The sequence below is a fragment of the Cetorhinus maximus genome, chromosome 4 (assembly GCF_964194155.1).
Source record: "Cetorhinus maximus chromosome 4, sCetMax3.hap1.1, whole genome shotgun sequence".
Lineage (NCBI taxonomy): Eukaryota > Metazoa > Chordata > Chondrichthyes > Lamniformes > Cetorhinidae > Cetorhinus > Cetorhinus maximus.
The window spans coordinates 114,920,153-114,935,159 of record NC_135882.1 but is presented as its reverse complement, the minus strand read 5'-3'; the positions used below and the strand labels follow the sequence as shown (position 1 = coordinate 114,935,159).

General features: G+C 41.5%; 1 protein-coding gene across 4 annotated transcripts in view; it reads right to left on the bottom strand.

Moving 5' to 3' along the window:
• The window catches only part of LOC144679827 (E3 ubiquitin-protein ligase RNF31-like), a 69,423-nt gene that overhangs the window by 43,536 nt on the left and 10,880 nt on the right, over positions 1-15,007 (bottom strand). For all 4 annotated transcript variants that reach the window (XM_078540649.1, XM_078540650.1, XM_078540652.1 and 1 more), the window contains 5 exons: positions 14,094-14,191; positions 10,174-10,234; positions 8,493-8,539; positions 1,862-1,981; positions 54-314 (listed from right to left, as the gene is read on the bottom strand). In XM_078540649.1, coding sequence (XP_078396775.1) covers positions 54-314; positions 1,862-1,981; positions 8,493-8,539; positions 10,174-10,234; positions 14,094-14,191 — 587 coding nt within the window. The remainder of the gene's footprint in view (positions 1-53; positions 315-1,861; positions 1,982-8,492; positions 8,540-10,173; positions 10,235-14,093; positions 14,192-15,007) is intronic.

Below are 15,007 nucleotides of genomic sequence, written 5' to 3'. Positions count from 1 at the left end.
TATTGTTTAGAAATGCTTTGTAAAAGCTAAATCATACTTCAGGAATACTGTACCTTTGGCATCATCAAATGTGATAACAGCATTCCCTGGAATTCTAGTTGGATACTGAAAATCAACTATTTCCCCGCCACCGTTTATGGCTCTTTGGAAAAATATGGTAAGCTTATCTTTCATCCTGTGGCATGGAAATTCAACAGGAATGTTGAGCACGTGCACTCTCCGTTTATCTTTATAAGTGCTTGAATTTTGAGCATCCCGTAAACTCAAAGGTTTTGCATCTTCTGATTCAATCCAATCAGAAACATCAGCCACACCTTCAAGAAACAGCATGTTACTCTAAAATCTGCATGACACAGTGTTACTAGATTTGACACAGGTAAATTCATAATGGAAAACTGTACACCTCTACACTAACAGTTATTTTTCAAAGATTCGCTTCATCGATGCAAAACTGGCAATATGATTGGCAGTCAGATCCCCATCTGACTCCAGTGTACACAATAGGAGGAAGCATTACACAAGTTTTAGTTTGCAGCAGATGCAGTATAACTCCAAGCTGATAAAATACTATGTTTTAGAATTCCCCAGGATCCTTTCACCATCTGGGCACTTTATAGAGTTTTCAGCATTAAGAAAAGGGTATTCCCACCTAAACTGTCTTATTATTGAAAATTATGAACCAGGCAGTAGAGCTCTGAATATGCATTCAAATGCAGCTGCATAGACGTTTTTTTCTGACTGACCTTAGTGCAGCCCACAGTCATGTAGCAGCTGAATGCCAACTGCACACTACATTCCATGGATACTGGTCTCAGGCTAGTGGCTGGAGCATAAAAACAGCCAAATAATTTCTGAGTATAAATTATTTCACTGGTAGGAACTTTCTAACTATTTAATAGCAATCAGCAATATATTCTGAAAGCCAGTAGTGGAACTACTTTAAACATGAAAAGGTGTTGGACCAAACTTTAACTCCAAAAAGCGAGTAGGTTGGGATTGTGTCAGAGGTTAGAATGCAAAAAAAGTTCAACAGGAGCTGAATCTGCCTCAAACTCACCAACCTCCGGCTTTAATCAAGGTGAGACAATTAATGCGTGAAAAATCGGCATGTAAGAAGCAGGTTGGTCATTTAATTATAATGACACTGTCTGCCTTTATTTTAATAATCAATTCTATTTTTAACCACAGGCAGCTGGGTTTCCAGGCTGCCAGAAATTTGGTAGCCTACTGCAGGCAAAAAGAGCTGAATCCACAACTTAAGTGTTTTTACAGCACTGCTTGTGGGCCAGGAAGAGCAGGAGTGTTTCCTGCACGGTCAACAAACTGCCCAGTTAACCATATGCCCCCATTCCTAAATGCCACTGAACACACCACCACCATAGAATTCATCCATGCTGCCTCTCTCCCTCCACTCCACCAACCCAATCAGGACCCTCAGGCCAACTCTGGATTCCCCAACTCTGTGCAATTAGGACCCCCCTGACCAATAACAGACCTCCCCAACCCCTCATTTATTATCTCTCTGACTCCCCCACATCCTCGGCCTTGTGAAGCAGGCTTCCCGTCCAAAAGGCCTCCACAGCCTCTCAACCAGGCTGGCTGTAGATGGAAACCCCACAGAAAAAAATTAAAAGGAGCCCTGCAGTTAAATTCGGCAGGACAATCCAAAACTCATTCTTCCCAAAGTCACAACAGGCCACTTACACAGAACTTGCCTTCAAGTTAAATGCCAGGCCATTAATTCTGGAACAAATATCTTGTAAGGAAATAAGCTACAATGCAAGATAAGATGAAGATAAGGTAGTTATTTAATTTAAGCACTTCAACTTTCAGGTTGATTGTTGTAATCTACAAGTGCTACCTTGTTTGTTTTTGGAAGATGTCGCCAAGTTAAACGCATTAAGCACTTTGTCCAAATGCAAGTCTTTAAAGAGATCTACAGTTTGTTCTACAGAATCCATCTTTTTCTTTACCGCATGATCTAGCAAATAAAGGAAACAAGAATATAATATTTCAAGCAAATTATTCAAAATGCAATGAAGAGTAACAGCACAGACATACTGACAATCTCATATTCAAAACTGTGTCTGTTGACACAAAGGCTTGGATTTTTACACCTCTGTTCCTGTTGGCCTGTAATTTTTCTCCAATTTACTATAATACATGAACATGACAGGCCAGCAAGCAAAAAGACAAAAAATCCTGGCCATCGTGCTGGTGCATTGCACTGTGGAGTAGCAAGGCACAGGTTCACATCCCAGATTCCCAATTTTGTTCCAAGTGCGAACGAGCCTATTTAATGAAGGTATGGGCCACACAGGGACAGGGGAAAAATACAACAAAGAGGCATAGTCAACCTCATACCACTTCCCACACCAGTCAGACTCAAACTGGCAAAATACAGGCCTAGAGAATGGCAGCCTTCCCAATCTCTTGGTCTAGCAAGCCTTATTAAGATAAAGTAAAAAAGAAGCATCATTAATAAGTTGTTTAAGGGAGGTGTCTTCTTCCCCATTTTGGGGGAAATTGTGATCCTATAGGCTATTAAAACAAGAAAAATACCTGCTAAATAAAAAGCAACACACTGGAGCCTGAAACAAAAACAAAAAAGCTGGAAATAGCAACAGGTCAAACAGCACCTATGGAGATTACAGTCAAAGTTTTGTAATTTTTCTCATTAGAGATGAGCAAGTGCACTAATAGCTACAGAATAAGGGCAGGGAGAAACAGAGAAGTATCAGTGGAATGATGCAACAGATCTTCTCAGTAATGGAAAGAAAGAGAAAACAAGTTTCTTTCCTTTAAATAAATTAGACTACTAAATGAACAAAGGACATACCAATAGCTAAGGGAGTATAAGGGATAGGGAAATGCTAAGGAAATGAGAAAGATGGAAAACACCTTGATGATTAGGTTTGATATTAAAACATAAGATGCTAGAAAAGTACAGTGGGTTCATTGGCTCTAAAAGGGAAAAAACAGAATTAACAGCATTATGTTCTAATGAAGGAGTACCACAGCCAAAACACCAACTGCTCTTCCCTCCCCACACACTAACAGCTCCAATGTATATCATCTGTATAGGAAACGGAGGATAGAGCGGAAGTATGAAACCTCTCCACTTGGCTACACCTTCCACCAGTTACTTCGCTCAGACTGTTAACTGTTGCAGTGGTGATGTGTCTCATCACCAAATCACATCTTTGTCTGTGCCCCTATTCCTCTGGCACACTCTCCTCCTTTGAGCATCTCACCTTGTTCAACCACTCTCGCCTCATTCAAAATCCTGCTTTTTTACTGTTCACCCAATGCCATAAGAACTTTAACACCAAGATACCTTCACTGCTTTCCTCCCTCAGCCTCTACAAAGAGCGACTTTTCATTCTCAATTCATCATATTCCTTCTCCTCAGAGCTCGCTGCCCTTCTATCCTTTTTTCTCCCCCCATTTAACTCTCCAATCCACATTCATGGCCACCTCCTTCACCTTGCTATTTCAAGCAGCCTTGCTACTCCCATTGAGTCAATCACAGTTAAGGACAATTAGAGATGGGTAATAAATGCTGGCCTGGCCAGTGATGCTCATGTCCCAAGAACAAAAAAAAAGCCATCTCTGATCACTTCCTTATAATGATTTCCACCCAAATTCACCTTCATTGCCACAACCCTAGTTTGACCACCCCTTGGGGGAAAAAAAAAATCATCTCCCAATTCACTTACAGCCATGCTTTCAAAATCCTAAATATCTAGCCTTTGGCTGTCTATTCACCATGACACTTCTGCAGATACCAATTTACTCAACCACACCCTCATCTCTACCTTTGATGCTCTAGTCCCCACTAAAACCATTACTCTCATCTTGGCCACTTCTTCGATAGAGCCCTCCATGTCCGCTCCCTGCAGACCTGAACAGATATGAAGCAAAGAACAAGTTTACCCCTTCATCGTCAGATCTACCTGGATCATCTAAAACATCGTCAGATCCTGCACTCGTCTGCTGCAACTGCTTACTGGTCCAGGATCATTCTGGAACGCAAAGCGAACTCCTAGATGGTAGAGGCAGAAACCCTACTGCATCTAAAAGACACTTGGATATGCATCAAGGTGCCTGGGAAGGCACAGTGAATGAGTTGACATGATGTGGGCAGGATGTAATCGAGTGTGCCATTGTACCCACCTTTCCTGCCCTGATTAGATTATTAAACTGCTTCCAGCATGTATCCAGGAGCATTGAACCACACTCCTTTTGCTTGGTTCCTCTGCAATCTTCAGCTACTCCTTTTTGCTCACTGCGGCAGGCTTCTAACCCCCATTGGCAGTGAAGAGGATCTCCCCGAGGGCCCTTATAGACTGCAAAATCAGATCTGTGCAGACTTCTGAGAAGTGCGGCCCAGCCTTGCCACACTGGGACTCCACAACACCAGTTGCTTCTGCTATTCCCCTACCTCCGCAATCCATCAACAGTATAGCTTTAAATAGTTCCATTGTAATTGGCTCACGCAAATTGTCATCACGCCCATTCATACTAACTGGTCGGGAAACCCTGAAGTCAGGTGCAATTGTGGTGTCTGGATTAAAAACCACTGCCCCTAGTGTGTCACCATGTTATAAGCTCCCCCAGATGTTATCCATTATAAATGTCAGAATTTATAATGGAAAATTCACAAAGAAGGACAAAATGTGTGACTTTAAAATGAAGACTGAATTATGTTGACACACTCTGAAATCATTTCCTGACCTCCAAATATAATTCACCTGAAGACTCCCTATGTGAACACCATGGGACTATTATTAGACCAATGCAAGGAATTTCTTACGTGTACCAGTTCTGAAATTTTGGCAAGTTGTACTTTCTACAAATAAACTACATAACCTGCTGTTTTAAGATATGATGCTTTGACAGAAAGGATCAGGAAAAGAGTTACATTTAAGGGTTATATTTTAAAGCACTGAAACAAAAGATGGTTAAATGGTAATTTACCCCAAAGATTGTTGACAATAAGCAATTTATTATCCCATATCCTTAATAGATAAGTATCTCACGTGCATACAGTCAGGCCGTCCTTGATTCTGGGTGCTTGGTAGGGGCTGTCTGGTATAGGCCCCGTCCTCAAATTGTGAACACTGAGTTAAATGATAGGTCAGACACATATATGGTCATCAGGCTCAAGGGAGAATGCAGCTGGGTGGTTAGGAGTTATTTTTGGACTCTATATATAGTTGCCTTGGAGGAGGTGCTACAAGGGTTCACTATATTGACTCCTGGGATAGGAGAGTAGTTCTATGAAGGGAGATTGTATAAAATGGGCCTATAATCTGAGTAAAATGAGAGTTGATCACACTGAAATATTTAAGATTCTGAGAGGGCTTGACAGGGTAGATGCAGAAAGGCTGATTCCCCTATATGGAGAGTCTACAACTAGCAGGCATTTAGGATTAAGAGGAGAAGAAATTTCATCAGAGGGTTGTGAATCTTTTAATTCTCCATACTCAGTCAGTGAGTAAATTCAAGGCTGAGATTGTCAGATTTTTGGAATCTAGTGGAATCAAGTTATATGGGAATTGTGTGGGAAAGTAGAGTTGAGTTTGAAGATCAGCCAAGATCTTACTGAATGACAGAGAAGGCTCAATGGAATATACAGTAAGACCTCATTTTAAGTGGCCCCGCTTTAAGTTGTTTCATTTTGATATTGTTTTTGTTTTAGGTCAGTTTTCTCCAACTTAAGTCGCGATTTCCACTTTAGTGACATTTCATGTCATCGCCTTCTGCATCATCATCAGGTAGCATTGCAGGTCACCACCATCCTCACGTCCCATTTTCATTGCCTCAGTGTGATCATGTGTCATCGCCGCATGTCATTGCACATCAGCTCCTTTCATGTAACATCAGGTCCTGAGGCCCAATTGGTACCATTGTTAAGGAGCCTGTTTGAACCATTTTCAAGGCAACATTGATTTTTTTTAAAACCCAGAGTTGTTTTTGTTTAAGCAAAAAGTTGGATTTAAATTTGATTTAAATTTTGGAGTTTCAAGAGTGTGTGCCAGAAATGCCCACTAAGTGGCAGTAGTGTGCCTGCTGCTGCCAAGCAAGCAAGAAAAGCCATCAGCCTATCAGTGAAATCGGATGTTTTCAAATGTTTTGAGGCTGGAGAATGAGTAGTCGATATTGCTAGAGTGCTTGGGCTATCCCCTACGTCAGTGCAAACAATCCAAAGCAACACTGGCAAAATTGTACAAAATATGCAAAACGTCACACCTTGTGTTAACAGTGTGAGTCGGACTAGAAGCAGCATAATGGAGTACATGGAAAGACTCCTGGCAGTCTGGATCAAAGTCCAAAACAGCCCCAGGTGCCTCTTAGTTTGATAGTCATCCAGGAAAAAGCCAAAAGCCTGTATGAAGACCTACAGAATGAGCAGGGTGAGAGTTCTCAGTCAGAAAGTTTCAATGCTGGTCGTGGATGGTTCCAGCATTTCAAGAGGCGTTCCTATCTGCACAACATTGAAATGTCTGGCGAAGCACCTGGTGTTGCTACAGAAGTGGCTGATGAATACCCTGCCTGTTTGAAGAGAGTTATTGAAGAAGGTGGCTACTCACCAAAACAAGGTTTTTAATGTTGACGAGATGGTTTTTTTTTTTGGAAACGCATGCCACAGAGAAAATACATGTCAAAAGAGGAGAAGACGATGCCAGGATTTAAAACTGCCAAAGGTCATCTGACTGTACTGCTTGGTGGAAACGCTGCAGGAGATTTTAAGTTTAAGCCCTTAGTGATGTACCAGTCCGAGACACCATGGGCATTGAAGGGTTATTCCAAGGAACATCTGCATGTCATTTCGCGTTCAAATAAGAAAGCCGGGATGATGGGGGAACTCTTTCGAGAATGATTCTCTTTGGAGAGCATGTTGCATCAGAGAAAATCTCGCCTTCAAGATATTGCTCCTCTTGGATAACTGCCCAGGTCATCCCATCATCCTTGATGAATTGTTTGAAAATGTGAAGGTCACTTTCCTGCCATTCAACACGACTTCATTCATACAACCCACGGATCAGGGAGCAATAGCAACATTCAAGGCTTACTATCTATGCCATACCTTCTCCCAGCTCTTCAAGGCAGCAGATGGTGAGAATCATCTGTCAGAGAGATTTGGCGTGGCTATCAACACCCTCAAGGGTATCTACAATATCACTGATTCATGGGATGAAGTCACGTCATCGAGTCTGAATGTTGCGTAGCAGAAATTGTGGCCTGAGTGCGTCAGTGGCCAAAGAGAATTTCACAACACTGTCCCTGAGGTTCAGCTTGAAATCATCACCTTGCTGAAGGAAGCTAGCTTTGATGAAGTGGATGAGGCTGATATGGTGGAATTGCTTGCATCCCATGGTGTGGAATTGTCCAATGAAGAATTAGTGCAGCTAGAGAGAGTCAATAAACTGGAGGAAGACTGCTCTGAAACATCATCACCTCGAGCTTTGTCAACAAAACAACTGTCAAGAGGCAACGGAAATCATCATGGAAGATGACCCATTCAGAAAGTGCAGTGCCAAAGTGAACAGGGTGATCAATGATTTAATTAACTGCTACAAAGATATCTACTGGGAGAAGCAAAAGAAAACTGTCCAACAGTCTTTGGATAAGTTTTCAAGGTTGTTGACTATCCTGGCTCTTCATCCCATTAACTCCACCAGGACCTGGCTGTTGCACACCATCTTCAATTCAAAACCAAATCACTCCCACAGTCATTGAGCTTCTCAGAAGAAGAGGGCCAGGATCCCAAAGACTTAGGTCATGGTACCATGCAGGCAGCTCAAAGCACCACCTGCAGTGTCTTCCAAATCAAGTGGTAAGAAAGACAGTACAACAGCCAGGTCTTCCTCCAAGCCAACATTCCCAGCATCAAGGCTCTAAATCTTTCCTAACCACCTCTACTGAAACGCTTTAAAGATGTACTCAAATCATCCCTGAAGGGGTCAAACATCTCCCTAACCCATCAAGTTAGAGTGGAAGCAAGCCATCCCTGAACCCGAGGGACTGCCTAAGAAGATAGAGACTGGTGAGTTTAATCTAATTTGAATTTATACAGGATTTGTTTTATATTTAGGGATTTATTTTATTTTGCAAGTTATTTCAGCTAGGAATGAGCACTGCTGCACATGTATGGAACAGTATTTCAATTTGTACATTGATTTTTCTGGGCGAGAGGTGTCCGTCGGAACCTAACTCCAGCTTTAACATTGATTCCGATGGGAAACCATGATTCGCATAAAGTTGTTTCACTTAAAACCAGGAACATAACCACAACTTAAAACTAAGACTTACTGTATGACCTATTCCTGCTTTTTATATTTGTTTAAGCCAAGGAACGTGACCCACTGATGTGGGTAAACAAAGTGTGTTCATTATTTTCACATTATTACACACAGACAAGTTGTACTGTGAATTAAATGTATCTGATCAAAATAATTGTTGGATTATAAAATGCTAATACATACCAGATTTTCCCTTGACAGCTTCACGCAAAGATCTGGAAGGTAACAGGCTACAACTATATAAGAAACAAAAATAAAACATTTAATGCTACAACTTCAAATCTATTATGCAACTATACCAACAATTTTAACAAACTATGAAAAAAAATGAACCTAAGGCCTTCACTGCACTACTTACAAAAAGATTCCCTAGACTTAATCCAGAAAAAACAAACTGGCCCCAGTGTCCAGATACTCTTGCAGCTAAAACTTTACTGATTCAATCCTCTGCTGAATACTGTTTTCAGCATCTTCTTTAGAATCCATTGACATTACTTTTTAAAATCTTTAAATTAATTTTTGTTTCATGATACTGCCAGTCATATAAGAGGCACTTATTTTAAAAAAGGCATCAATAGGCTTGCTTACACAGATTTCCCCACCCGGAGGTCAGCCTGATTGAAAGACTTGGCTGCCTGTTGCGCGGGTAGCACTTGGGATCAGACCACAGGGTAAGGTAGCTCAAATTCCTGCCAACGGGTAGAGTGCACAATCCTGGCAGGATTCTGATCATCAACCTCAGGGTGGGGGGATGGGGTGGGTGGGTGAATGGATGGGGGGTGTGCAGGAAAGATATTGGGTGGCCATGAGGAAGCACTCCTGCTCCTCCTTGCCTACAAGTGCTGTAAAGGGTGCTAAAATCCAGTCTGTTAACTCTGTTTCTCTCTCTACAGGTCGTGCCCGACCTGAGTATTTCCAGCAGTTTCTGTTCTTATTGCTCCAGAATACTAATTCTGAATCATATGAGTTTGCAAATACAATAACTAAAAGGAAATATTTTCAATATACTTATGCTTCTCTTCTAATGCAGTTTCAGTGGCATTGGGAAGAATCGTATTCCCTTTGAAAAATTTCAGACATTAGGACCATTTCTGGGCCCCAACCCAGAGCAGCTCAGAGGTGTGTCGACAGGTGGAATCTTCCAGGAGTTAGCCAATTCGTTCCGTGGGTTCCCGATGTAGGGGGCCCAATGATAAGGCCTGCAGAACTGTGCAGATGATGGCCCCACTGACAGAGGTGGGCACTACTGAGGCAGATAGGGGAGCGCAAAGGGATGAATGTGCCCTTGAAAGCCTGCTGAAGATTTAAACATAAGGAAGGGTCATAACTCTTATGGCCATCTAGGGAAATCCCTCCACAGGAATGGTCATGGCTCAGGGTACAGTCTTTGGATTCATGTGGTTCAAGAATGAAGCCAGTGAATGAGGGACCTATAGTCCTCCAGCCAGCCGCCAGAAGGCTGTCTCCTGAACAGGGGGTAGGGGTTGGGGTCAGGGGGGGTGGGGGGACAGTTCAACATTGGGAAAATCCCAGTATCATCTGCACTTTGGCCTTAAATGGGCCCTTAATTGACCCTAATTGGCTACCCATAGCTGCTGGGCAAGAATACATCAGGGAGCTGATCTGATGCACAACTTTCAAAATTTTCTTCCCACCCTGCCTCCAAAGCTGCATCTCCGGGGCTGGGAAAATTCCATCCCACATAAATTGTTCCCTTTAGCTAAAAGTCAATTTCCCTGGAGATAAACATCAAATGACCCAATAATTCAAATTAAGCAATTAAATGATACAATATAGGGTTGTTAATGCACAATTCTAATTTGAATTAACATGTAATATGAAAATTCTTAGTACCAAATATTACCTTGGAGAAGTCCTTGCAGGAGACACAGAATAACCACTGCCCTCATGTTGGTAACCAAGAGCTGTAAAAGTTAAATTGTAAAAAACATTAACATATTTGAACATATAATGATCTTAACAAATTTAAGTACTGTCAAAAAGTTACTATATATACTCGTATATAAAGAGTAAGCAAACTCAATGGCTGAATTTGCGAGTACACTATACAATGTAACACCTGGCTATGTGCAGTTGGACTGAATTAACTGAACTGGAGTTCAACAAGATCCTAATGTCAGGGCTTCATTTGTACCTAAATTCTCCAACCAGGAGGTTACGTATGTGGACATTGGACAAATAATATTTGGCCAGGCAGTGAAGCTATAGCCCATCACTAAGAGCCCTGTTAACGTTTAATGCTCAGATCAAACAAAGAATGGCCATTTGCACAAGTTACTGGAAAGTTGCTGGTACCCATCCAATGATATGCTAGCGTTAGTCACGCCTTCAGGAGAGAAGAGAAACCACAAGACAAAAAAGGATAATAAATCTTTCAAATCTAAACGGCACTAAGTTTCTGATTTTTTTAAACTCGTTGCAGAACTATTTGTTTTATTTATTTAATTTATTTAATAGTTTGAGTCTACTTTCTTTGTCAAACCAAATTAACTTGGGATTAACTGTACTATGTACTCATCTTCCTGCCTTATAATGCATGAAAGTTTGCTGTAGCTTATCTGAGTCCCATTTTACAATTTGGACATGAAAGGCAGGGCAATATTGTATTGAATTGAAAGCCTGAGGTAGGATACTTCAGGTGAGATATTGAAATGAAGTCCGAATGCTTTTTCTGATAAACGTTACAAAGATTGCATGGTGCTATTTGAACTGCAAAGAGTTCTGGCGATTTCCTGGCCACCTTACCTCCCTCAAGCATAAAGACATAAGGAGGAGCAAGAATAACCCATATGGGCCCTCAAGCCTGCTCAGCTATTTATTAAGATCATGGTTGATTGTTGACCTCATGTCCACTTTCCTGCAGAACCCCATATCTAAAATGCAGAAATCTACTGATCTCAGGCAGGAAGGAACTTTTCCCTTTGGTGGAGGGATCAATAACCAGGGGGCGTAGACTTAAGGTAAGGGGCAGGAGGTTTAGAGGGGATGTCAGGAAGAATTTTTTCACAGAAGGTGGTGGGAATCTGGAACTCACTGCCTGAAAGGGTGGTAGAGGCAGAAACCCTCATAACATTTAAGAAGTATTTGGATGTGCACTTGCAATGCCATGGCATACAAAGCTATGGGCCTAGTGCTGGAAAATGGGATTAGAATAGTTAGATACTTGTTTGACCAGTGCAGACTCAATGGGCCCGGTCTTTATCTGTGCTGTAGACCTCTATGGCTATGACTCATGTGACAGTCACATAAGAGGACATGTTTAAATAAATATTTAAACCTTTTATTTAATAATTTCAAAAGCCCTTCAATCTCCCTGAGGCAGCTCCGTGCCTCAGGGAGATTGAAGTGCTCTTTCGTGTGCATGTGCAAAAGAGCGCTGGCCCCAACTCTCCCTCCTCCCCCTGCCCACACAGATAGCGCTACCACTCGCATCTTACGCTGGGTGGGCCTTAATTGGCCTGCCCATGTAAAATAGCAGCGCGGAGCCGATCGCGGACCCCACTGAGCCCGCCCACCACCTGAAAATTTCAGGCCAGTGTTTCCAGAAGAAAACCAAGGGCTACAGCTTTAAAACTCCCTCGGCCGTGAACAACAGCGAAAGACTCAAAAATCAGTGAACTCTTTATATCTTTGACTTTTCTCGTTGAATCTTATTTTGACCAAAAGTTAACATCCTCTACTTTGTAACTTCTATTTTTCCATGCTAGTGTGTGTGCACGTGTTTAATATTTTAATATATTTACCGGGTGAGTTTTGGCACAATATAAACTAACACCTCATGTTTAAATTCAAGAAAATCTGTCTGACTGAGTTACTTGTAATCAGCATATTAAGTATGCCTTGTATGAATGTGTCACTAAATTGGCACATTCATCTTTCCATTTTAAAAAAACTTTACCATCAACTGAGAAGTGGAAAAAGGGGGTAGTCCTTGCACCTTTCCTCACCTAGTCATAACAATATAAAATATTTGCTTACGTTCTGCCATTTCCTTATTTCCGATTATAATTTCTCCTGTTCAGCCGCTAAGGGACCCGCATTTACTTTTGCTACTCTCCTTTTTTCCATACCTATAGAAGCTCCTTTTTTATACCTCTTGCTAGTTTACTCTCATGTTCTGTTTTCTTCCTCTTTATCAGCTTTTTTGGTCATCCTTTACAAGTAACTGAAATACTCCCAACCTCAGGCTTCCTACTCTTCTTGGCAATTTTTAAAGCCTCTTCTTTTAATCGAATGTTATCCAAAACCTCTTCAGTTAGCCATGAATGGAATGTAGATTCTTTAAGAAGTACAAAATATTTTTTTAAAGTTTGCCATTGCTCATCTACTGTCGTATCTTTTAATCTCATTCTCAATTTACCTTAGCTAATTTCTCCCTCTTATCTATGCAATTGGCTCCTCTTACCTCTGTAACTGGCTTTTATTAAAAAGTTTAGTTTCTAACTCTAGTTTTAGACTTACGTACATCATTCTTAAAGCAATGTGCAATTCTATCTTGTTAAGGTCACTTTTTCCTTGAGAATCCTTACTATAAAATCATTAATTAATCCTGACACACAACACAGAATGGCATCTACACTAATCTCTTCCCTGGTTGTTTCCAAACGTATTGCTCAAATACATTCCATGAACTTGTCCTCCAAATTACATTTGCAGATTTAATTTGTGCAACCGATATGAAGATTATAGTCCTTCAATGCCATTGCATTGCATTTGCTACAAGTTCCTTTTATTTCCTGATTAATACTTCGACATCAGATTAACTGGTCATTCATGTCACTGCTACTTGTCATAGATCATTGTGCACAAAAGAGTAACTGCATTCACCTATGAAAATATGACTGAACCAGGAGACAAATTTATGTGTGTGAAGCATTTTGGAACATATCTGAGACATTGGGCAGTTTTTTCCGGTCGGCAAGCGGGGGTGGGGCCCGCTCGCCGAAGCGTAAAATGATGCAGGGTGACGTCGGGCGTGCGTCCCAACGTGTCCCCTCATCATTTAGATTTTCCGGTCGGCGGGCGCGCAGCCAACTTGGCTGCGTGCCCGCCGACCTGTCAACTGCCTATTAAGGCCATTAAAAAAGTAATTGAAATGATTAATGGACCTGCCCATCCAATCTTAAGGTTGGTAGGCAGGCGAAGAGCCCAGGCAGCCTTCTGAAAAAGCATGAAACCTCATCCATGGGCAGGATGAGATTTCATGAGAGATTTACAATTTTCGGAAAATTTTAAAATAAAAGTAATGGTCATGTCCCAACTCATGTGACAATGTCACATGAGGGGACATGTCAGGAAAATTTTTTCTAACCTTTAAAAATTTTTTATAACTTCAACCGATCTCCCCGAGGCGGCACTTTGCCTCAGGGAGATCTGTGCGCTCTTTCGTGCACATGCACAAAAAAGTGCCCTCCCGGCTCAAGGAATCCCCCCCCGCCCGCACAGGGAGCACTCAGCGCTTCCGAGCAAACGTTACGCTGGGTGGGCCTTAATCGGGAACCCCCCTGCCAAGCCCATTCCTGCACAACCCCCACCGACGAGGGGAAAATGCTGCCCATTAAAACAATTGAGGGTGATCAGCGAAAGAAAATATAAAGTTTCTAATGAGATAGAAAGATTTTGCACACTCCAATAAAAGTTATATTTCCTTTTTGAACCAAGGTGCCTTTCAGTTGGCAGACATTAATATTTAATAAAATTACTGAAGATGCATTTACTAATTAAAATGACTTATTATCCAGTTATGTTAACCCGCTTACTTACACCATACATTTGAATAGGCAGGCAGGAAACAACCAGAATTCAAAGGCTGAGGAATATTCTGGAGACTCTGACAACTATTTCCAGTGAAATGTAGAATGCTACAATGGAAAAACAATATACTTTGTCAGATTTTACCTTTTAGAGAAGACATACATAACCATCTGTACTGCAAAGCCTTTTATTTCAGTCAGTGATGGAGCTGAAAAACTCGTCTGTCCTGCAGAAAAACTTATATCCTCCAAACAACTCTACATTTCTGCTTCCTGTACTTTTACATTAAAACTTGTAATATATAAATAGTCTTCAACAAGAGTTGCCATGTTAGTGGCACATTGATATTTAATGTAGCGTATTACTGTAAATTCTGCAATTAACTGCAGTTTAGTGCACCATTAACATCTATAACAATACTAGGTTTTGTCTGCCCAGACTGTTTTCACTGGTCAGTTTAGGGGATGCATCGGCTGGTAGTTGGGTTGTGCCTGGTGCACATGGAACACACAAAGGACTAGAGCGTGTGATTCACATGCAGCTACCGACAGTTGGTGGCAACGGCGATGGGCTGTGAGGGGGCAGGGTTAGTGGAAGACAAAAACAGCGGAAGATAACAACTAAGTTACTCTGGCTGCAGAGATTGTTTCTGTGAGGGGAAGTATGGATGGGAGGGTTGGGGATGGCAAGAGAAGGACAGGCTGACATTGGAGAATGACATAGGAAGGATGGAATGTTATCAGATGGGGATGGCATTGGAGGGATGGATGAGATGATAGAATTGGTTAGTGTGCCAAAATGGCAGGGATAATTATTTGATACAACTTATCATTCAAAAGCTATTCTTTGTGCTAAAAATTAAGATGCACTAGATTTGAATGAGAAAGTTTAAGAAACGCTGTCAGGTGATCAAAACATGTACA